The 25,210-nt window shown below is 42.6% G+C and overlaps 2 protein-coding genes across 10 annotated transcripts in view; one reads left to right on the top strand and one right to left on the bottom strand.

Moving 5' to 3' along the window:
• The window catches only part of LOC309962872 (nuclear body protein SP140-like protein), an 84,558-nt gene extending 69,328 nt beyond the window's left edge, over positions 1 to 15,230 (bottom strand). For all 7 annotated transcript variants that reach the window (XM_082840946.1, XM_082840947.1, XM_082840951.1 and 4 more), the window contains exons 1-2: positions 15,151 to 15,230; positions 11,351 to 11,503 (exon numbers count right to left, since the gene is read on the bottom strand). The gene's annotated coding sequence lies outside the window, so the exon portion shown is untranslated. The remainder of the gene's footprint in view (positions 1 to 11,350; positions 11,504 to 15,150) is intronic.
• Positions 15,231 to 15,323: 93 nt separating this feature from the next.
• Positions 15,324 to 25,210, top strand: part of SP110 (SP110 nuclear body protein) — a 39,413-nt gene continuing 29,526 nt past the window's right edge. For 2 of the 3 annotated variants that reach the window (XM_082841756.1, XM_082841758.1), the window contains exons 1-5: positions 15,324 to 15,398; positions 17,696 to 17,843; positions 19,421 to 19,589; positions 21,726 to 21,992; positions 23,411 to 23,494. In XM_082841756.1, the coding sequence (XP_082697882.1) occupies positions 17,706 to 17,843; positions 19,421 to 19,589; positions 21,726 to 21,992; positions 23,411 to 23,494 (658 nt within the window). In that variant the 5' untranslated portion in view covers positions 15,324 to 15,398; positions 17,696 to 17,705. Of the gene's footprint in view, positions 15,399 to 17,695; positions 17,844 to 19,420; positions 19,590 to 21,725; positions 21,993 to 23,410; positions 23,495 to 25,210 lie in introns of those variants that run through there. The other variant, XM_082841757.1, reaches the window with a different exon arrangement.

Genomic DNA, 25,210 nt, shown 5'->3' with positions numbered 1-25,210 from the left:
ATGATTAATTAATATGTTAAGGGCTCTAATGGCAAAAGCAGAACATGCAAGAACATATGGCTAAGTAAGGAAAAAGATGGAAGCTCAAAGAAATAATGAAAAGGGAAATGCTAGAAATCAAAAACACTACAACAGAAATGGAGAATGCCTTTGATGGGCTTATCAGTAGATTAGACACGGCTGAAGGTAGAATCAATGAGTTGAAGATATGTCAACAGAAATTACTTAAAATACAAAGAGAAAAAGTATAAGGAGAAAAAAACACAACAGAACACAATATCCAAGAATACCAAAAAGAACAGATATACATAAGTGGAATACCAGAAGGAGAAGAAAGAGAAAAGAGAACAGAGGAAATATTGGAAGTAGTAATGGCCAAAAATTTTCCAAAATTAATAACAGACAACAAACCACAGATTGAAAAACCTCAGCAAACACCAAACTAGATAAATACCAAGTATCTATGAGTCATTTCCTATTCAAACTGAAGAAAACCAAAGTCAAAGAGGAAATGTCTCCCCCAAGGAAGAGAGGGGGAGAGGGGTCAGGGAGCCTTACCCTTGGAGAAACAAGGATAACAATTACATCAGATTTCTCATCAGAAACCATGCAAGAGAAAATGTAGATAAAAATTTGAAGTGATAAAATAAAAAAAACCCTCCAGAGAGAAGGCGGAAGATGGCGGAAGAGTAAGACGCGGAGATCACCTTCCTCCCCACAGATACACCAGAAATACATATACACGTGGAACAACTCCTACAGAACACCTACTGAAGGCTGGCAGAAGACCTCAGACCTCCCAAAAGGCAAGAAACTCCCCACGTACATGGGTAGGGCAAAAGAAAAAACAGAGACAAAAGAATAGGGATGGCACCTGCACCAGTGGGAGGGAGCTGTGAAGGAGGAAAAGTTTCCACACACTAGGAAGCCCCTTCGCGGGCGGAGACTGCGGGAGGCGGAGGGGGGAGCTTCGAAGCTGCGGAGGACTGCACAGCAACGGGTGCGGAGGGCAAAGCGGGGAGATTCCCGCACAGAGGATCGGTGCTGACCGGCACTCACCAGCCCGAGAGGCTTGTCTGCTCACCCGCCGGGGCGGGCGGGGCTGCAAGCTGAGGCCGGAGCGCAGGGAGAGGACTGGGGTTGGCGGCTTGAACATAGCCTGAAGGGGTTAGTGCACCACAGCTAGCCGGGAGGGAGTCCGGGGAAAAGCCTGCACCTGCCGAAGAGGCAGGAGACTTTTCCTTCCCTCTTTGTTTCCTGGGGCGTGAGGAGAGGGGTTTAAGAACGCTGCTTAAAGGAACTCCAGAGACGGGCGCGAGCCGCGGCTGAAAGCGCGGAATCCAGAGACGGGCGGGAGACGTTAAGGCTGCTGCTGCTGCCACCGAGGGGCCTGTGTGCGAGCACAGGTCACTCTCCACACCCCTCTTCCGCGGAGCCTGTGCAGCCCGCCACTGCCAGGTTCCCGGGATCCAGGGACAACTTCCCCGGGACAGCGCACAGCGCGCCTCAGGCTGGTGCAAAGTCACGCCGGCCTTTGCCACCGCAGGCCCGCCCCGCACTCTGTGCCCCTCCGTCCCCGCCGGCCTGAGTGCGCCAGAGCCCCCAATCAGCGGCTCTTTTAACCCCATCCTGTCTGAGCAAAAAACAGACGCCCTCCAGCGATCTACACGCAGTGGCAGGGCCAAATCCAAAGCTTAGCCCTGGGAGCTGTGAGAACAAAGAAGAGAAAGGGAAATCTCTCCAGCAGCCTCAGAAGCAGCGGATTAAAGCTCCACAATCAACTTGATGTACCCTGCATCTGTGGAATACATGAATAGACAACCAATCATCCCAAATTAAGGAAGTGGACTTTAGGAGCAAGATCTATGATTTTTTCCCTTTTCCTCTTTTTGTGAATGTGTGTGTGTGTGCTTCTGTGTGAGATCTTGTCTGTATAGTCTTGCTTCCACCATTTGTCCTAGGGTTCTATCCGTCCATGTTTTTTTTTTTAATTTTTTTTTCTTAATAATTAATTTTAATAACAATATTATACTTTACCTTCGTTCTTTCTTTCTTTCCGTCCTTCCTTCCCTCCTTTAGACAACGAATCATCCCAAATTGAGGAGGTGGTCTCTGACAGCAAGATTTAGGATTTTTCCCCATTTACCTCTTTTAGTGAGGGTGTATGTGTATGCTTCTGTGTAAGATTTTGTCTGTATAGCTTTGCTTCCAACATTTGTCCTAAGGTTCTTTCCGTCCTTTTTTTTTTTTTTTTCTAAATAAGAATTTTTTAATTCAATAACTTTATTATACTTTATTTTATTTTTACTGTATCTTCTTTCTTTCTGTCTTTTTTCCTTCTTTCCCTCCTTCCTTCCTTCCTCCCTCCCTCCCTCCCTCCTTTCTTTCCTTCTTGCCTTCTTTCCTTCTTTGCTTCTTTCTTTCTTTCTTCCTTCCTTCCTACCCTCCTTTCCTTCTTTCTTTCCTCATACTTCTACTAATTCCCTCTACTTTTTCTCCCTTTTATCCTGAGCCGTGTGGATGAAAAGCTTTTGGTGCTCCAGCCAGGAGGCAGGGCTCTGCCTCTGAGGTAGGAGAGCCAACTTCAGGACACTGATCAACAAGAGACCTCCCAGCTCCACATAATATCAAACAGCGAAAATCTCCCAGAGACCTCCATCTTAACACCAGCACCCAGCTTCACTCAACGACCAGCAAGCCACAGTGCTGGAAAACCTATGCCAAACAACTAGCAAAACAGGAACACAACCTCACCCATTAGCAGAGAGGCTGCCTAAAATCATAATAAGGCCACAGACACCCCCAAACACACCACCAGACGTGAACCTGCCCACTAGAGAGACAAGATCCAGCCTCATCCACCACAACACAGGCACTAGTCCCCTCCACCAGGAAGCCTACACAACCCACTGAACCAACCTTAGCCACTGGAGACAGACATCAAAAACAGGAGGAACTACGAACCTGCAGCCTGCAAAAAGGAGACCCCAAACACAGTAAGATAAGCAAAATGAGAAGACAGAAAAACACACAGCAGATAAAGGAGCAAGATAAAAATGCACCAGACCTAACAAATGAAGAGGAAATAGGCAGTCTACCTGAAAGAGAATTCAGAATAATGATAGTAAGGTTGATCCGAAATCTTGGAGATAGAATGGACAATAGATTGGACAAAATGCAAGAATCAGTTAACAAGGACCTAGAAGAACTAAAGATGAAACAAGCAACGATGAACAACACAATAAATGAAATTAAAAGTACTCTAGATGGGATCAATAGCAGAATAACTGAGGCAGAAGAACGGATAAGTGACCTGGAAGATAAAATAGTGGAAATAACTACTGCAGAGCAGAATAAAGAAAAAAGAATGAAAAGAATTGAGGACAGTCTCAGAGACCTCTGGGACAACATTAAACGCACCAACATTCGAATTATAGGGGTTCCAGAAGAAGAAGAGAAAAAGAAAGGGACTGAGAAAATATTTGAAGAGATTATAGTTGAAAACTTCCCTAACATGGGAAAGGAAATAGTTAATCAAGTCCAGGAAGCACAGAGAGTCCCATACAAGATAAATACAAGGAGAAATACGCCAAGACACATATTAATCAAACTGTCAAAAATTAAATACAAAGAAAGCATATTAAAAGCAGCAAGGGAAAAACAACAAATAACACATAAGGGAATCCCCATAAGGTTAACAGCTGATCTCTCAGCAGAAACCCTACAAGCCAGAAGGGAGTGGCAGGACATACTGAAAGTGATGAAGGAGAAAAACCTGCAGCCAAGACTACTCTACCCAGCAAGGATCTCATTCAGATTTGATGGAGAAATTAAAACCTTTACAGACAAGCAAAAGCTGAGAGAGTTCAGCACCACCAAACCAGCTTTACAACAAATGCTAAAGGATCTTTTCTAGGCAGGAAACACAAGAGAAGGAAAAGACCTATAATAACGAACCCAAAACAATTTAGAAAATGGGAATAGGAACATACATATCGATAATTACCTTAAATGTAAATGGACTAAATGCTCCCACCAAAAGACACAGATTAGCTGAATGGATACAAAAACAAGACCCTTATATATGCTGTCTACAAGAGACCCACTTCAGACCTAGAGACACATACAGACTGAAAGTAAGGGGATGGAAAAAGATATTCCATGCAAATGGAAATCAAAAGAAAGCTGGAGTAGCAATTCTCGTATCAGACAAAATAGACTTTAAAATAAGGACTATTAAAAGAGACAAAGAAGGACACTACATAATGATCAAGGGATCGATCCAAGAAGAAGATATAACAATTGTAAATATTTATGCACCCAACATAGGAGCACCTCAATACATAAGGCAAATACTAACAGCCATAAAAGGGGAAATCGACAGTAACACATTCATAGTAGGGGACTTTAACACCCCACTTTCACCCATGGACAGATCATCCAAAATGAAAATAAATAAGGAAACACAAGCTTTAAATGATACATTAAACAAGATGGACTTAATTGATATTTATAGGACATTCCATCCAAAAACAACAGAATACACATTTTTCTCAAGTGCTCATGGAACATTCTCCAGGATAGATCATATCTTGGGTCACAAATCAAGCCTTGGTAAATTTAAGAAAATTGAAATTGTATCAAGTATCTTTTCTGACCACAACGCCATGAGACTAGATATCAATTACAGGAAAAGATCTGTAAAAAATACAAACACATGGAGGCTAAACAATACACTACTTAATAATGAAGATATCACTGAAGAAATCAAAGAGGAAATCAAAAAATACCTAGAAACAAATGACAATGGAGACACAACGACCCAAAACCTGTGGGATGCAGCAAAAGCAGTTCTAAGGGGGAAGTTTATAGCAATACAAGCCCACCTTAAGAAGCAGGAAACATCTCGAATAAACAACCTAACCTTGCACCTCAAGCAATTAGAGAAAGAAGAACAAAAAAACCCCAAAGCTAGCAGAAGGAAAGAAATCATAAAAATCAGATCAGAAATAAATGAAAAAGAAATGAAGGAAACAATAGCAAAGATCAATAAAACTAAAAGCTGGTTCTTTGAGAAGATAAACAAAATAGATAAACCACTAGCCAGACTCATCAAGAAAAAAAGGGAGAAGACTCAAATCAATAGAATTAGAAATGAAAAAGGAGAGGTAACAACTGACACTGCAGAGATAAAAGAGATCATGAGAGATTACTACAAGCAACTCTATGCCAATAAAATGGACAATCTGGAAGAAATGGACAAATTCTTAGAAATGCACAACCTGCCAAGACTGAATCAGGAAGAAATAGAAAATATGAACAGACCAATCACAAGCACTGAAATTGAAACTGTGATTAAAAACCTTCCAACAAAGAAAAGCCCAGGACCAGATGGCTTTACAGGCGAATTCTATCAAACATTTAGAGAAGAGCTAACACCTATCCTTCTCAAACTCTTCCAAAATATAGCAGAGGGAAGACCACTCCCAAACTCCTTCTACGAGGCCACCATCACCTTGATACCAAAACCAGACAAGGATGTCACAAAGAAAGAAAACTACAGGCCAATATCACTGATGAACATAGATGCAAAAATCCTCAACAAAATACTAGCAAACAGAATCCAACAGCACATTAAAAGGATCATACACCATGATCAAGTGGGGTTTATTCCAGGAATGCAAGGATTCTTCAATATACGCAAATCTATCAATGTGATAAACCATATTAACAAATTGAAGGAAAAAAACCATATGATCATCTCAATAGATGCAGAGAAAGCTTTTGACAAAATTCAACACCCATTTATGATAAAAACCCTGCAGAAAGTAGGCATAGAGGGAACTTTCCTCAACATAATAAAGGCCATATATGACAAGCCCACAGCAAACATCATCCTCAATGGTGAAAAACTGAAAGCATTTCCACTAAGATCAGGAACAAGACAAGGTTGCCCACTCTCACCACTATTATTCAACATAGTTTTGGAAGTTTTAGCCACAGCAATCAGAGAAGAAAAGGAAATAAAAGGAATCCAAATCGGAAAAGAAGAAGTAAAGCTGTCACTGTTTGCAGATGACATGATCCTATACATAGAGAACCCTAAAGATGCTACCAGAAAACTACTAGAGCTAATCAATGAATTTGGTAAAGTGGCAGGATACAAAATTAATGCACAGAAATCTCTGGCATTCCTATATACTAATGATGAAAAATCTGAAAGTGAAATCAAGAAAACACTCCCATTTACCATTGCAACAAAAAGAATAAAATATCTAGGAATAAACCTACCTAAGGAGACAAAAGACCTGTATGCAGAAAATTATAAGACACTGATGAAAGAAATTAAAGATGATACAAATAGATGGAGAGATATACCATGTTCTTGGATTGGAAGAATCAACATTGTGAAAATGACTCTACTACCGAAAGCAATCTATAGATTCAATGCAATCCCTATCAAACTACCACTGGCATTTTTCACAGAACTAGAACAAAAAATTTCACAATTTGTATGGAAACACAAAAGACCCCGAATAGCCAAAGCAATCTTGAGAACGAAAGAAGGAACTGGAGGAATCAGGCTCCCTGACTTCAGACTATACTACAAAGCTACAGTTATCAAGACGGTATGGTACTGGCACAAAAACAGAAAGATAGATCAATGGAACAGGATAGAAAGCCCAAAGATAAACCCATGCACATATGGACACCTTATCTTTGATAAAGGTGGCAGTAATGTACAATGGAGAAAGGACAGCCTCTTCAATAAGTGGTGCTGGGAAAACTGGACAGGTACATGTAAAAGTATGAGATTAGATCGCTCCCTAACACCATACACAAAAATAAGCTCAAAATGGATTAAAGACCTAAATGTAAGGCCAGAAACTATCAAACTCTTAGAGGAAAACATAGGCAGAACACTCTATGACATAAATCACAGCAAGATCCTTTCTGACCCACCTCCTAGAGTAATGGAAATAAAAACAAAAATAAACAAATGGGACCTAATGAAACTTCAAAGCTTTTGCACAGCAAAGGAAACCATAAACAGGACCAAAAGACAACCCTCAGAATGGGAGAAAATATTTGCAAATGAAGCAACCGACAAAGGATTAATCTCCAAAATTTACAAGCAGCTCATGGAGCTCAATAACAAGAAAACAAACAACCCAATCCACAAATGGGCAGAAGACCTAAATAGACATTTCTCCAAAGAAGATATACAGACTGCCAACAAACATATGAAAGAATGCTCAACATCATTAATCATTAGAGAAATGCAAATCAAAACTACAATGAGATATCATCTCACACCAGTCAGAATGGCCATCATCAAAAAATCTAGAAACAATAAATGCTGGAGAGGGTGTGGAGAAAAGGGAACACTCTTGCACTGCTGGTGGGAATGTGAATTGGTTCAGCCACTATGGAGAACAGTATGGAGGTTCCTTAAAAAACTACAAATAGAACTACCATATGACCCAGCAATCCCACTACTGGGCATATACCCTGAGAAAACCAAAATTCAAAAAGAGTCATGTACCAAAATGTTCATTGCAGCTCTATTTACAATAGCCCGGAGATGGAAACAACCTAAGTGCCCGTCATCGGATGAATGGATAAAGAAGATGTGGCACATATATACAATGGAATATTACTCAGCCATAAAAAGAAACGAAATTGAGCTATTTGTAATGAGGTGGATAGACCTAGAGTCTGTCATACAGAGTGAAGTAAGTCAGAAAGAAAAAGACAAATACCGTATGCTAACACATATATATGGAATTTAAGAAAAAAAAATGTCATGAAGAACCTATGGGTAAAGCAGGAATAAAGACGCAGACCTCCTAGAGAACGGACTTGAGGTTATGGGGAGGGGGAAGTGTGAGCTGTGACAGGGCGAGAGAGAGTCATGGGCATATACACACTAACAAACGTAGTAAGGTAGATAGCTAGTGGGAAGCAGCCGCATGGCACAGGGATATTGGCTCGGTGCTTTGTGACAGCCTGGAGGGGTGGGATAGGGAGGGTGGGAGGGAGGGAGACGCAACAGGGAAGACATATGGGAACATATGTTTATGTATGACTGATTCACTTTGTTATAAAGCAGAAACTAACACACCATTGTAAAGCAATTATACCCCAATAAAGATGTTAAAAAAAAAAAAAAAACCCTCCAACCTGGACTCTTATATCCTTTGAAATTGAGAATTCAGAGCCAGCACCTGGTTAACCATGTTCACTGTTTTCTCAAACAAACAAAAACTGAGGTAATTTATTGCCAGAAGATTTACCACGAAAGAAATGTTAAAAGAAGTTCTTCAGGCAGAAGAAAAATGATATGGGTCAGAAACTCATATCTACATGAAGAAAGGAAGAGCATCTGAGAAGGAATAAATGGAATAAAGGAATAGGAATAAATAATTAAAAAAAATTTTTCCTATTCTAAGTTGATCTAAGAAATAGCTGTTTGTTCAAAGTGATAAGAACAACTATGTGATTGATAGTAAATGGATAAGTGAAATGATAGACAGCAGTGTTAAAAAGGACAGGAGGAAGGAACTGGTGACATTTTGTTGTAAGATGCATGCACTGACCATGAAGCAGTATATTGTAATTTAGAGTGGACACGGCTAGTTGTAAATATATATTGCCAGCTCTGGGGAAACCAATAAAATGCTTTAAAAGAAGTATAATCAATATACTAAGAGAGATGAGAAAATGGAGTCACAAAATGCTCAATTAAAACCAAAAGGCAGGAAAAGAAAGGAAGAAAAAATAGAAGCAAATACAAGTACAATGAATAAAAAAGTTACAAATAAAAAAACAGTTACAAACAGTTATAAAATACAAAAAACAGTTACAAATATGGTAGATTTTAATTCACCATATGAATAATCACTTTAAATGTGAATGGTCTAAATACACCAATTAAAAGACAGAAATTGACAGAGTGAAAAAAAATAACACCCAACTATATGTTGTCTTTAAGAAAGCCACTGTAAATATAAAACACAGATAGGTTAAAAGTGAAGGGCTGAAGATATGCCATGACAACGTTAATCAAAAGAAAGTTGTGGTAGCTATATTAATTTCAGAGAAAGACTTCAGAGCAAGGAAAATTGTCAGAGACAAAGAGGGGCATTGTATAAAAATAAAGGGTCAATTTCTCCAAGAAGATTCAGCAATCCTCAAAGTGTAGGCAACTAACGAAATAGCATCAAAGTACATGAGATAAGAATTGATAGAACTACAAGACGAAACAGACAAATCCATTCTTGTTGTTGGAGAATTCAATACGCCTTTTTTAGTAATTGGTAGAACAAGCAGGCAGAAAGTCAGTAAGAACACAGTGATCTGAACAGCACCATCAATTAATCTGATTTAACTGACACTTATAGATTATTCTATTCAACAATGACAAAATATACACACCACTCAAGTTCATGTGGAATATTTACCAAAATATACCACATTCTCAGCTGTAAAACTCATCTTAACAAATTAAAAAGAAAAGAAATCAGAAAAACTATGTTCTCAGACCACAATGGAATTAAAGTAGAAATAACAAATAGAGTTGGAAAATTCCAAAATACTTAGAGACTAAACAGCATACTCTTCTCAAGCATACTTGAGAAGAAGTCTCAAGAGAAATCTAAAAATAACTTGGACTAAATTAAAATGAAAACACAGCTTAACAAAATTTATGGAATGCAGCACAAAAGTGCTTAGAGAGAAATGTGTAGCATTCAAATGTATGTACCAGAAGAAAGATCTAAATCAATAATTTAAGCTTCCCTCTGAAGAAACTAGAGAAGAAGAAGTTTAAGCCTAATTCAAGCAGAAGAAAGGAAATAATAAAAATTAGAGTAATAATCAATAAAATTGAAAACAGGAAAACATTAGGAAAAAAATTAATGAAACCCAAAGCTGATTTTTTTTAATCAATAAAATTGATAAACTTCTAGCCAGGCTAACAAAGAAACAAAGAGAAGACAGAAATCGCCAATTTAGTCCCTATTGGTCCCACGAATATTCAATCACTATTAGTCCCACCAACATTAAAAAATAATAAAGAAATAATACTATGGACTACTCTATCCCTACAAATTTGATAAAAGAAAAAATTTGATAAAATTCCTTAAAAGAAACAAACTGCCGAAACTCACACAGAGAGATAGATCAGAGAGATAGATGATCTGAATAGGCCTATATCTATTAAAGGAATTGAATCAAAACTTAACAGCTCTCCAAAAACGAAAGTACCAGGCCCAGATGGTATCACAAGTGAATTCTACCAAACCATTTCAACTATAATCTCTTCCAGAAAATATAAGCAGAAGTAACACCTCCTAAGTCATTCTATGAGGTCAGCATCACCCCACCCTCACCTCTCAGTGCCTTTCTTTTCCTGCCTGGAGGCCAAAGATTGGCTGGACTTTGAGCTCCACTGACTCATCTTCCCATCTCTCAGGTACAGGTGGGTAGCAGAGGCGGGATGCACTGTCAGCCTCCAACAGAAAGGGTGCTGGGCGCTAAGGACCTGCAAGGCTGCACCGCTGCCAGTAGCAATGCCACTGCCTTCTTGGGGCCCAGCCAGCACCAGAAATAGCCCCAGCTTAGAGGAGTTTTCACACATTTTAATATTGTTTTAATTGTTACCAACAGTAATGACTGATGATTGACAATAACATCTTCTCTTTTTAAAAGTCAAATTTCCCTCCTTCTCTAACCAGATGTGTAATACATCCCAGAATAGAAAAAAGCACCTTCTCCCTCCCTGCCTGTTTGCATTCATGCATGTTGAGCCCCATCTACTTTCAGTTCCTCCTATTGGGTGTTCAGAGGTCCTGAGTTGACTCTCAGACTCAGGGCCACACAGATGGGCTCTGACAAAACTGGTCCCCCCACTACCCAGAAACTAGAAAAAGGTTTTACAACAGTTGGGAGTTCGATTTGGATGTAAATTTTTCTGAAAAGACTCTTACCTACAGACCTGTCTTTGGAGGTAGGGATCAAGAAGGTTATGGGGGAAATGAGAGGGCTCAGAGGCCACAAGGAATCATCCAGCCTTGTAGCAAGCCCCAGAGGGACCAGGGAATTCCAGCAGTGCCCACCCAGCTGCATGGCAGTTATAAGAAAAGAAGGTGATGTGAGTCAGGGTGTCCTTAAGTTTCCACTGCAACGGCTGGCTAATCCACTGCAATTTTTGAAATCTACTTCCTCACTGTTTATTGATTTGTCATCCATTCTGTTTATATCTATAGAATGAGGCTGGGAAGACAGAAATAATGAGTGTAGATGCCAGCCTTAGGAGAGATGCTGGACACAGGAGGCCAGGACTAACCTGCCGCTGATGGGGGTACCTGTACTTGCCGTCTTCTCCTTAGGCCACAGAGCTGGCCTAAGATCACTCTTGATTAGATTTTCACTGCCTCTGTCCTTTCCAGGAGCTCTGACAAGAAAGTTTGCCCACTGATGGATCCTTCCGGTGCGGCTCCTAAAGGGTAAAAGGAAAGTAAAATAGCTGAACTGTGTGACGTGCCTGCACCAACACGCTGGTCTTCTCTCCGCCCACTCTCAGCCCCGGGGGGTGGGGTGGGGGGAGGAGCAGGGCCATTTCCTGGCATCCACGGAAGAGAGGGGACCACTTGTTCCCGCAAAGGAAAGGGGGCAGGAAAGTCTCTTGAACTCAAACAGATCAAATTTGCTTTGAGGTGACATGGCATAGTGGCGACGGGGAGGAAGAAAATGCCACGTTTGCTCCTGCGTCTTGCCAAGGTGACTGTGAGACGAAAAATAAAAAAGGCAGACATTTCAGATCCTCTCTTAGGCCCATGGGCTGGCCAAGCACAGTAGTGAGCCTGGACTGGACGAGTTAGACCCAGTGTTCAGACGCAGGACTGGAGAGAGCCGAAATGCTGGGGAAAATATTCTTCAAATTTCTGGAAAGCAACCAGAGGCCAGAAAGAACCCTCCCAATTCCTACAACCAGAAGGAAGTGCTAAGTTTGGGCAGAGAAGCCTGATGTGCCAGTCTAAGTTTTCTTGAATATGTGGGCATTTTACAAATGTAGCCAGGAGTGCTTGGGAAAAAACTGAGCTCCAAATAGTCACTGAAATCTCAAAGAAAGTGACGGGCTTCTCATTAGATGGGGAAAAGTTTGGAACTGAGACTACCTACACCTTAAAGAACAATGTAGCTAACAAGTGTGTTACATTTATGTTTGTACATAAGTTTTTCACTTACACCCAACCCTCATTTTGTAAAGGATTTGAAGCAACTGAGAAAAACACACTACATCAGCATCAAGTTGAAAGATAAAGAACTAGGAGCAAAGCACAAATAAAATAAATAAACAAAACCGGAAGACTAGAAAGCCAGGCAGGACAATGGGTCAAATCAGAGAGGAACGGGAGTCAAGGTATCTGTAGAATCCAAGGTCTTGGTCAGGGCCGTGGGCCAAAGTAGGTGAGAGCTGGGAAGCCTCAAAGTAGTATGTTTCGGAAGTATGTTCCACTGAATCTGTCTTCTTCTGGCTCATTATAGATGCGCTAGAAAATTTGCATAAATATGTTTGCCAAGTGGAGGGGACAAAAGATTTCTACCCTTCTGCCCATGTCTGTTCTCTTTCCCCCAAAAAAGTGAACACACATCTGGCTGGGACAGATTCCAAATTCCAGCACGTGATGAGGCCAGTGGGCAGCGTTCGTGTGCCTACCAGCTGCTACACACACGTGGGACTGCCTGCCTCTCTCTCTCCCTCACTTTGGTGGGCAAAGAGGCTAGTAAGCTATGTCTCCGTTGGACACCACTGTTCCCAGCTTTGGGCCTCCGTTGGGCACAATGTCCCTGACAAGCCCTGACACAGACTAGACCAGCTGACATAAATATGCCAGCTTCTTTGCTTATGAGCACAAGGCCTTTGGTGTTCCTCAGCTGATGGTGGTAAGACTAGGACTTACAGGGTATTCCTGTCAAATTTACAAGAAAATCTTACTTGGCAATATCCTGCATTAGCCCAGATAACAATAGGAACTGTAGCTTCTGTTTTCCACTGTCTTTTTTTCTCTGTGTTCACTAGAGAATCATTCTCTCTGGGATAAGATCAGGGATGCCTGGACCAAGCCCACTGATGAACCATCAGTTGATCCCTGGCTCCTAATGGAGGGGGGGGAGTTGTCTCCTTTTTGTTCCGTAAGACCTGAGGGATGAGAAGATTCTGACCTGCCTCCTTGCTCTGTTCTCCCACCCAGATTTAGGTCAAGTAGGTGATAATCTCTGAAGGCGAGTCAGTGCTTTCTTTCCACCTGAAAAATTTCTTTCCACTTCGTTAAGTGTGCTGAGATCTGACACTTGGAATATAGGTGTGAATTGCAGAGTCTTGATCACAGTCCAGTGCTATTAGTTCATTTGCTATTAATTCGCCATAGTCGACCAAACTCCCATCTTCGAGTGCTAGTGGGATGCTCACTACCAGGTCACATAACCCATCCCAGATGGATCACATTTCTGTGAAGATCTGTTGCCCACAATTCACTCTCTGCTACCAACTTTTTAATCAGTTGGGATTTGGAGGTACACGTAACCAAAACTGACTCAGACTAACTCAGACAGAAAATCAATTTCTTAGAAGTATATTGGGTAGCTCAAAGAATTTATAAGAAGGCTGGAGGACTGAGATCAGAAAATAGGCAGTCCAGGCAGAAAGGTCCTCAGCCCAGGTCATGGTATGTGGCCATCGATTTGACAAATGTGTTTTTTTCCATTCTGATTAAAAAGGAGGATCAGAAACCATTTTCCTTCTCGCTTGACAGATAAGATTATTCATTTACAGTTTTGTCTTGCGGTTATATGAACTCACCCACCCTTTGTGGTACCCTAGTCCCAAGAGATCTGTATCACCTGGACCTCTCAAAGAACATCCCATGGATCGGCTATGTCGGTGACATCCTGGTGATCAGACATTATGATGAGCAAAAGAAGCCATACATCAGAAAGTGCATGCCGTGTGTTTTCATTTATGTAAAACTTGAATACAGGCAAAACAAATCTGTAGTCATAGAAAAGTGATAGTCATAGATATCATAGACATCATAGATCAGTGAGTGCCTGACGCTGGCTTGGGGAGGAAGCTATCTGCAAAGGGCACAAGGGAACTTTCGGGTGATGGAAATGGTCTATATCTTAATTGTGGTTGTAATTATCAGGTTAGCCGAAAACCTCGTTTGGCTTTTTCCTTAAGATTTTATGAAAAAACCTGAATGAACACTTTGGACAACCCAATACATTTGTTAAAATTCATCAACATGCACACTTAAGTTGAACGCATTTTATACTTCAATAAAATTGAGCTCTTGCCCAATGTAGGTTAGCTTTAGTTTCAAGGATTCTTGGACCCTAGAACTGTTGTTTCCCATCTTTTTTTCTGAGGGATAGGATACCTTATAGGTGTCCTGGAGGGGGAACGCATGGATCGAATACATTTGAGAGTCATTGATTTAAATAAAGTTAAACAGATTTCTACATTAAAGGGTTTCTCACAGACCCTACATGCCAACACACATTAGAAATCTTCAATCGGATGTATAGAGGGGGCATGCCCTGCTTCCCTGGAGTGGTTGCCCTAGGGTCTTCTCCTGGCCCTGGTTCTGCCCTAGATCCAGTTTCCACACACTTCCAGCTCCCAACTGCCAGCCTGGCTCCGACACACCTTCCTGCCTGGAGTTCTGCTGCCTACCACTGCATGATATCAGTTTATATTCAGGTTTCCTTTGATTTCAATTTTCTTTGGTAATCATTTTATCCTGACAAAGTACAGGCATTTCTGAGTCACCAAACCTCCCCTTTGTCTTTTTGTTTGTTTTTTTAAGTTTGATGATTTCTAGTAAATTTATTCAGTTGTGTAACAATCACCATCACCACAATTCAGTTTAGGTTCATTTTCATCACCCCAAAAAGTATAGAAGGAGGATGGGTCCTGGGGAAATAAAAGTGGGTAAGGAGGCCAATAGATGGTGGATTCCCAGTTCCCGGGGACCCTGGGGCTGGACCCTATGCCTCCTCTCCTTTGTACCCACCTCCCCAGGATGGGCCCGATAGGCAGCAACCCCCGCCCCCGATCCCCAAATGCCCTGAGAATCTCACGAGTTTCCGGAGGTGGAGGGAGGCTGCAGGCACTGCGGGCGGCCTTGTCTTTAGCTCTGCTCGCTCTGCCAAATTACTTTCACTTTCCTTTCCTCAGAAGCCCGGCCCTCACCGTGTGTGGAAAAGTACAGACTTCCTGTTTCGTCCACTGGTATCTCCCTGCCCTTCTCTCAGTCTCCCAGGAGCCATCCCCGGCCAGCCCCTGGACCCAGCAGGGGACAGGAACAGGTAGCAATCTCAGCGTCCAGGTGGGTTTTCGTCTCGGCTGCTTTATTCACTTTTGGTGACTGGCTTTTACAGTTAAGACCTTGGCAGCAACTGCAGGGTGAAACTCAACAGTTTAAACTGTGAGGCTCTTTCTTTGTAAAATAATGGTTTCCAAAGAGGTAGAGAGGGGATATGGGATTTAATAGGAGACTTAAAAAGAAGACGGATGAAGAGGGGGAGCAAACACACAGTTCAGTTCTTTTTTCCCTAAACTCTAGCCTGTTATTGTGGATGGAACTTGAGATTTGCTCTGTGCCTTCCTTGTCCATGCAGAGTGATCCTGCACTCTGCCCCCAAAGGGCAACTCATCCATTATTCATTGTACAAGTGACTAGAGGTAGTTGGGAAGCTAGTGGAACAGAGAAAATAAGGAGAGTACATTTAATTTCCTCTAGAGTGTATTAACTTTTTAATATCTTTTCTTTAAGCACATTCATGATAATTTTCTTGAAATAAATTCCCAGAAGTGGAATTTAGAACTCAAGGGAATACATATTTTAGGGTATTTGGTACCGATTACTAAGTTAACCTCCAGAAAGTTTGGTCCTATTTACATCTTCACCAGGACTGTCTATGATTATTGCTATTATTTTTATCCTGACTAATTTGATAGGCAAACGTTATTAAATTATTTTTGTTTGCACCGTTCCGACTACTAGTGAGTTACCATGTTTTTTACATATTAATTGTGCATTTGACTCAATTGCCTGTTTATGTCTTTTGCACTGAATGTTTGTCTTTGCCTATTCATTTTTCAGACCCTTTTACGTAATACAAACCTGAATGCTCATATATGAGACACGGTAAAATGCACTAGTGAGAAATGGGACTTTGGTCAGATGAGCTCTGCCTTGCCACCAAATACCTTGGGCTAGTTGCCTAACCTCTCTGTGCTTCATGTTCATCCTTGGCAATCATAACAGATGAAGAATGAGGGTTATGGAGGATGTTCTATTCTGAATGCTGTAGTATAGTCATCCAGGGCCCCTTCCTCTTCTTAGCATGTGATCATTCTGGTGTTTTCTGGCTCTGTGCTGATCTTTGCAATATCCTTCCCCTATGCAGATGGTGAACGGTAGATTTCTTTCCCATCTGTTCTCTATCTTCTAGGATTTCATCACAATTCTAGATCCCCTGTGGCATCGTCTCTTGTTTTCTAGTACTGTTGTGGATGATTGTTTCATACAATGTATATTTTTTCCTGTTAACCTTAACTACTTGGGAATGAGGAGAAAGAGACAGGGTCGCTCAATCTGCCACTGGGATTAAATCCCTAGAAATAGTCATTAATTAACAGTTCAACTTTTTCTTCGACACAAGGTGAAGTTGGAAAAATGGAATCCATGTTTGTTTTGTTTTTAAAGAAATCTCTAGGTGATCGAAGTTTTTGTCAGTGACTCCCTTTTCTTGACAATTTGTCAAGAATATCATAGGTACATTTTCTCCCTATTATAACTTATCAATATTTTCTCATGGCCTACCAATGGTCAAATATTGTAATGTCGCATGGGCACGGGAAAAGACATGTCTGTTCTGAGATGTGAAATTGACACATAAAATAAATCAGTCAAGTCACCTTTGCTAATCATGCCTTTCACATCCTTCGTGTTCTTATTTACGTCAGGCCTGTTTGCGTGTCAGAGATTGTAGGCGGTTTAATAAAGTTTCTAAATATTATCAGGTTTCCATCTTCCTACTCGTCTTTGAGCGTTCCCTTTTGTGTGAGCATTGCTAGTGTATACTTAAACTGAGTCCCGGCAATCTTGGTTAACTCAGCTCAATGTAGCCACAGACCATAGTATTTAAGACTACACACCTGGAGCCAGAAAATTAGAATTCGTCCCTCTCTACCACTTCCAAGTTTTGCAAGTTAGGGCGAGTTATTAAACCTCTCTCTGTCTCAGCGTCCTTGACAATATAAATAGGTGCAATCCAGACTGAAAGGGTTTTGTGAAGATCAAATAAGTTACTGCATGTGAAACCCTCAGTACACAGTCTGGCATGCAGGAAGCTCACGGTAAATAGTAGCTCTATTTAGTACCAGCAGCCCCTTTGGGATTTCAGTGTCACACTGTGGGTCACTTTCAGCTTCTGTTGTTGCTGGGCATTGTCACTGCTTCCTATACCCATGAGTCTTTTTGGCAGATGTGGCTTTTCAGACTGCTAAGGGATGCCGTTGGGACCAGGATGCCTGTCTCGAGATGCTGTACAACACGGAGAGCGGCTCCCCTAACTCCTCAGTCTTTGCTTCTCTTTTCCTCTTGTGCCTCTTCCGTAGGAGATTCACCATGACCAGGACCTTGAAGGAGGTTCTTCTACAGCACTTTATACATCAGAAGCTGGAGATTGCTTATGCCATAAACAAGCCATTTCCCTTCTTCGAAGGTCTCCGAGACAACTTCTTCATCACCGAGAGACTGTACCAGGTAAGTCACATTGACCGCTTTGCCATGGCAACCCAGCCCCCACCAAGAATGCCGGATCATTGAGGTCTCAAACCACAAGACCCCGGGGCTTTTAGAATTTGGAAGTTCCAGACAAAAATGGTCATTACCAGGGAAAGAAGGTGTCCAGGGTAGGTGACCTCACACCAGATGGCTTAAAACAAGGAAATGTGTTCTCTCACAGTTCTGGAGGCTAGAAGTCCAAACTCAAGGTGTTGACTGGGTTGATTCCTTCTCGAGACTTTCTCCTGTGTTCTGGTGGTACCAGCAATCCGTGGTAAACCTGGCTCACAGAAACGTCACTTAACTCGCTGTTTCCATCTCTACACTGCCTTCTCCTCTCTGTGTCTTCTCCCTTTCTCTTCCCTTACAAGGACACTCGTCACTGTGATTTAGGGCCCACCGTAATCCAGGATGGTCTCATCTCAAGATCCTTAATTACATCTGCAAAGACCCTTTTTCCAAATAAGGTCACTTTCACAGGTTTCAAGCGGACATATCTTTGGATATGAGGAGGCACCATTCAACCCACTAAGGGTACCATCTCAACGCTTAAGAGCTTGTGACCCACAGTCCATTCTGATGGGAAGCAAGACAGGCAGTGGGAGATATGGCTATGTGGACAAAAATGGCACTCTTTTCATATAATTTTGGTTGTTTAAAGCGTTTCCTGAGCCCCAAGCCCAGAAAAGTGCTAGCACTGGTAGAACAATCTTCCCCCAGTCTTGGCCTGTTTGGATCCAACCCTTTTTCATATCATAACTCAGATGTCACTCCTCAGAGAGGGTCCTTGGCCCACTCATCTAATTAAAACCCCCTCATTATTCTTCCCCATAACAATCCATGCTTTCCCTTCATAACACTGCTATCAATAGGAATTGAGTATTTTTTAAATTTGTGTTTATTATTTAATGCCCATCTTCTCCATCTGACAGTGCCTCTCCCCCAACATGGGTAGCACCATGCTGGTCTTATCTGTTGCTAGGTACCCTAGGATGAGCTCACGGAGCCTAGTCATTTCTCAATAAGTATTTTGTAGTTGGTTCTCTCCTGCCATGTTTCTCCTTTTGGCCAACCTCTCATCAGGAGGACTTCTCTGATTTCCCATTTAGGCCATTTCAAGTCCAAGAGAGAAGGAAAGAGAGAGCAGAGGCTAACAAGCAATCCACAGAATTGCCACCTGTGACCAACTCTTAGGTCCATTGCTGAAGAGTCCTGCCCAAAGCCTTGGAGAATTACACAGTAGCAGCCTTTGACTCCACTTTCCTTCCTTAACGTTTCTCTCTTCCCTCAAATATACCTAAAATAAGGTTCACAAGAGCCTTATTTTCAAGAATGCTGAATTCCTGTGACCATCCATATATATATGAAGCTCCAAAAGTAAACCTGTGGAACTGTGATTTCTCTATGTCAGAGAATTTTACTATTGACATTTTACACTAAATTCCTTCTTAAGAGAGCAGAATCACTTTCTTACAGCTTAGAAAACCACAAGTGTGTACTAAATCTCCATTCCATGTTATAATCATTTATAATAATCCTTTACTTCGCTTTTAAAGGAATCTCTGGAAGCCTGTAGAAATATGGTCCCTTTATCCAGGGTCGTGTACAACATCCTCACTCAACTGGAGAATACGTTTAGTCTGTCATTTCTGGAGACGTTGTTCAGCCAAATAAACCTGAGTGAATACCCCAACTTGATGACGACCCTCAAGAGTTTCAAAAGGGGTATGAGGCTTCTTGAATAACTTTGGGGCTATAGAAACATGATAGAAGTTGCTACGCTAAAAGTTTGGGCTGGTTTTCTGCCTTGTGGAACATGCACTTGAACTGCCCACTTTCTCTTTGGGAAGAGATGGACCGTTCTCTCTCACGAGTGGGACAGGAAAAGCAGCCCCTGGCCCTGGTTCTTTAAGATGAATTTCTAGAGGACACAAACATTTCTGTCTTACCTGTTCTATGAGCTGGGGGGAAATTGTACAATTTAGCATACTGGACAGTCTCTAGGGAAGGGAATGCATAAAGTGACAGGGACCAAGTCTGGCAGAAGGACAAGGAGAGCTAGAGAGGAAGAGAAATGGATGGGGATGGATAATAATAAGTATCTTTTTTTTTGAAGTATGGTTGATATACAATGTTGTGTTAGCCTCAGGTGTACAGCAAAGTGACTCAGATATATATATATATAGATATATATTCTTTTTCAGATTCTTTTCCATTATAGATTGTTGTAAGATATTGAGTATAGTTCCCTGTGCTACACAGTAGGTCCTTGTTGGTTTGTTTTGTTTTGGTTTGGTTTGGGTTTTGTTTGTTTTCTGAGGGCTTACTATGTGCCAGGCATTATCCCAGGCACTTTATATGATTATCTTATGTCATCTTTAGAACAATCCTATGAAGTCATTATTATCCCCATACAACACATAAGGAAATTAAAGCTCAGAAGAACTTTCCCAAAGTTACTTGTCTGTTAAGTGCAGAGCCAAGAGTCCTGCTTGGGTCTCCTAATACCAGGTTCCAAGATTATGGCCACTATTTTAAACTAGGACAGCTGGAGGACAGATTGTAAAGCTAGAGGAGGGAAGAAACGTAGCTAAAGAGGAAGGAAGGGGAACTGTGGACACAGAGATAGAAAGACAGAGTATGAGAAAGAAGTAGAGAATGAAGTTCCTTGAGGAAAGAGAAAGAGCTGAATAAGTAAAGGAGTATAAAAAGAGCAGTGACATTGCTGGGAAGAAAGTAGCAAGAGTAAGAGGAGCCGGCAGTAATATCACTTAGTTGAGTCAAAGTACGTGGTTCATTTATCTGAGAACAACAAGGGAAGGACCAGGAGATCACACTGAATTGTGACATTCTTATTAGTGGAGTCACCACTGTTGACGGCTCTTCATCTGGTCTTTGATATTTTCCCATTAAGAGGCTCCTCCTCAAAGGGAGAAATGATTCCTTGAGCTAAAGGAGCAGCAAAAGAGAAGAGTCCTCCCCCAGGCAGGCACAGCTGCACGTGGGCCTGAGCTCTTGGCAGGATCAGGGCAGTGCTGGGAGAAATATGTGCTCAAAGGCCAGGCTAAGTAAATCTAAGAGTCAGAGGGACCCACACACTGATATGTACCTCCAACCCACCCCACAGCCCTGGCCTGGGTGAGCTCAAGCATCTTTCTGGATCCAATTCTGCGATTTTGCTGTGGGACCCTCTCCAAAATCTGGCCTTACTTTCCTCTTTTTGTTCACTGGTTGAGACAACTTTACTTCTGAAATAAATAGAGTAGAATCATAAAAGAAACCCGACCCTGGCCTTGCAGGGGAATGGCATGCAGAAAGCCTAGGGCCTGGGGTATTGGGGATGGGAGAGAAGTTTGGTGTGGCCAGATCACAGGGTGCAAGGTGAGAAGACATGGAAACTGAGTCTGCAGAAATGAGCAGAAACCAGAATATAGAGGTCCTAAAACACTGTGCGAAGGAATTTATATTGTCTCTTATTTGCTCCAGGGAGGTGTGAGATATTTATTTCTTAAAACAAGGATGACATTTAACATTATAGCATTGTACGTAATTGTCTAAATTCTGAAGCCAAAACTAAAGAAAATAAATCCCTGGGTACAAAGTCAATCTCAACTTCATGTGTGAAACCACTTTGGTATGAGATCAGAGGTTAGAAGCAGGTGTTATAGCACTAAATGTTCAAATTGAAGAAAGAAAATCTAAAGGGACCACAAATGGTCGATGATGATGATGACTCAGTTCTGCGCACCTGTGAGAGAGTGAAAGACTCCACGCCCTTGTCCTATTGAATGTCAAGTATAAAGATATCCCCTTCTCCAAATAATTCCGAGGTACTAATGTGTGATCCTTCACCAATCCCAGTTGTCACTTCCAACGGAGGGTGGGGCAGAATCACAACGATTCCTCTCGAAGCCGCAGCCAACCCAGCAGGAAGGAGCTCCGTCAGGGCACTGCTGCTGCCGCCCACCTGCCAACACCCGCCATCGAGCCGCCCACCCTGCTCACCCAGTGTCAGCGAGCCCGGAGCACCTGCCCAGCCCAGCGCTGAGATCCTGCACGAGCATCCCAGCCCTGCTGACCTCACCGTGGCTCTCCCCGGAATCATCCAGGAAGGAAGGCTCACTCCAGGTGAGAAACAGACCCTGTCCAACACCTGTGCAGCCCCAGCCTGGGGTGCCTGTGGCCCTAGAACCTCAGGGTCCTGTCTTTTTGATCTACTCCTTCCCATGCACGCACCACCATACACAGCTCTTTCCAAGAAGGATGTGGGCACTGCCAGGGGCCTGGGTAAGCCCCAGAACCCAGAACACCTGCTTCTCACCCCTTGAACAGCCCAACCCTCTGCCCTTTGGCCCTTGGTACTCTGCCTGCCCCTGACATTTTTTCCACTCTCCTCCCTGACACCCTGTCCCTGTAACCTGTGATTTTTCTTCTTGTCTTCAATGACAACTTGATATCCCAAATAAGTGATGAAAATTCACAAGAGACGCCCAAGCTACCCCATTCCTGTTCAGGCAGTGTTGCCTGGGGCCGACTTGCCCAGCTCAAGGTGGCTGTGAAGGGAGGACACACACCTACAAGCCAAGAGGGCTGTGGCAGGAGCCCCAGGAAAAAGAACTGGGAGTGACAAGGAAAAAAACGAGACGGGGGCCGACGCACGGCTCAGGACCTCTTGTCAGGGATGCCATCACAGCCACTTTGATGCTATCACGTCCAAGAGCCCTGTCAAACCAACACTCAAAACACACTGTTCTGAACTGGAAAGTAACTTGTGCAACACACCCACCCTCAGTGCTTACTGACTGCTCACCCTCTGATTACAGGGACCTTTCAGTTTCAACCATATTCGTTTTTATATGGTTTGGAGGTTATCAAAATTATTAGAAAAGATGATAAAATGTTTAAAGGTTGCTGGACCTGATTAGCTTCTAAAATTGTGTCATTTATCTCCCCCAACCATCAGGATAAAGGACTTTGATTACATTAAATGTAAATGTGGAATATTATTGGCCGCTGTCAAAAATGGTATCATGGGTTCTGAGCTCTCCAATACCGAGAATAAAGGGCCCTGTTTGGTCCGGATGTTTTCTCCACCCATCTAAAAAGTACCATCCAAATAAGGTTAGCATAACCAGAAGCCAGTAATAATGAAAGAGTCCATCCTCTAGATTTTCAAAGGAAAAAGAAAAGTGTCTGTGTTATTAAATTAGTAAGTGACTGATTGAAAGGAAATGATTGGGGAATTCCCTGGCCGTCCAGTGGTTAAGACTTGGCACTTTCACTGCAATGGGCCCAGGTTCGATGCCTTTTGGGGGAACTAAGATTCCGCAAGCCACACAACACAGCCAAAAAAGAAAAAAAGAAAAAGAAAGAAAGAAAGGAAGGAAATAATTGTTCCCTGTCCCCTCTACCCCACCCTCAAGGGACCTTGGTGTTTGGTTGGCCCATCATTGTTACCTGCTGGAATAGATTGTTCTTGTTCCTCCCACTTCTGGTTCCTGCTCTTGGGTCCTCGGATCTGAAATTCCTTTTCTTCCTCTGCTCAGTGTCCAGTGACAACCTGATCCCCCAAATAAAAGATAAAGAAGACACTCAAGAGATGTCCTGCGCTCCTTCAGGCCCCGTGCCAGGTAATCTTGATGTGGACAACTTAGGCTCATGTTAGCTTTCACATCTACCACGAAGAGAAGCCATTTGGGTCATCCGCACACGGGGCTCTCCTCTCCGCTCTCCATCACCATCTTGACCCAGCTCATGCTGCTCACCCCGTCTTCAGGAGCTTGGAGAGGGAGAGAGAGTCCCTGGGAAGGGTGAGGGAGACAGGTCTGGGAAAGGTGGACTGGGAGGCGGCACTGAGGGCAACGGACAGGAGCCCCATTAGTACTTGCCCAAGTGAAGCCAAATCCAGCCTCTATACCCAGACATGGAATTATATCTCAGAGACAGAGTTTGGGGTGAAGCAGAAAAGAATAGTTTTATTGCTTTGCCAGGCAAAGGGGGCCACAGCACGTTAGTGCCCTCAAAACTGTGTGTCCCAACTTGGAGGGGGTAGTGAGAAGTTTCATAGTAATAGTTCAAAGGGGGCGTGATCAGCTCGTGGACATTCTTCTGATTGGTTGGTGGTAAGTGGGAGTCAGCATCATCAACCTTCTGGCTTCAACCGGTCTGGGGTCTACGTGGTTGTGGGCAGCATCCTGTTAACTTCTTCCACCTGGTGGGGGTTTCAGTATCTGCAAAACAGCTCAAAGCTGCCCTTATGCGTATCCCTTGAGGGGGAACCAGGACCCTGCCCCAAGGCTGCACTATTGTTTCTTTCACCGGGTCCTCCCTTGTCTCCACATTCCCTCCCTTCCCTAATTAGCATCTGTTTGAACCTGCTGCTTGGAACTCAGGGAAGGTCATGGAGGCTGAATGAAGCCTATTTCCTATACTCAAGAAATGAGAAATGGGGGGACACAGAAAGGCTTTTGTGCCCACGAGCCCCACAGTGTCCTGCTCAGTATCATGACCTGGACTCCAAACACCACTAAGGGGTCTACAGAGGGAGAACATTCATCTGCCAGGAGGCAATGTGGGGGGAACCCTGGGGAAAGGACAAGGGGCTGAGTCATGGCAGGACTATTTGACTCAGCCACTCTCTGAGGCCACTTCAAGAAGGCAAATGTCCAAACTGCTGCATCAAAATGCAAAGCAAACAGAGACACTGAATTGGTGCTCAGACGTGGACGGTCCTCACTCCCAGCCCTCACCCTGACTGGGGGAACTTTCACATTCAACCCTCGTCATTTGTCCATCATTTGGATTTTTAAGATATTTAAATAATTTGAAATGAAACAAATCATTTTTAAAGTCTAACGACTGCTTGCTAGCTGCCTCAGTTAGCTATTCCTATGTAAGATGGAATTTGAGACAGATCTCACAGCCTTGTGTGAACAAGGAAGTGACTGCCTTTTGTGAGATGGGTCTTTATCTGTCATGGCTTCAAGTCCTTCTGTCTTTCTTCGTGCAGCAAAAGCTAGAGGAACTTTGTATGTTCTTGCTGCTAACAAGTGCTGGCAAGCACAAGCTGACCCCTGCTTTCTTCGACAGCAAATAGGTGGAAATACATAAGGCACTTAACCTCCTTCACTATTTCTCAAGATGAAATAATCACAGATACAGCAGTTTAGAAAGATCACATCACAGACGTCTAAGCAATAGCATGTACTTTTCATGTGGCAAAAGCATTCATCCTCATTGTGGCCGTCAGAATTCAAGATCACCACGCACACTAGCTGCTGAGGGTCTTAGAAAGGGAAACCTTTCTAAAGGGCTCCAACTGAGCCCTCCTCTGCGGAGCAGTTGTT

Source organism: Leucopleurus acutus, assembly GCF_964270905.1.
Source record: "Leucopleurus acutus genome assembly, chromosome: 6".
Lineage (NCBI taxonomy): Eukaryota > Metazoa > Chordata > Mammalia > Artiodactyla > Delphinidae > Leucopleurus > Leucopleurus acutus.
Note: the sequence above shows the minus strand (reverse complement) of the source record. Positions and strands in the feature narration are given on the sequence as shown.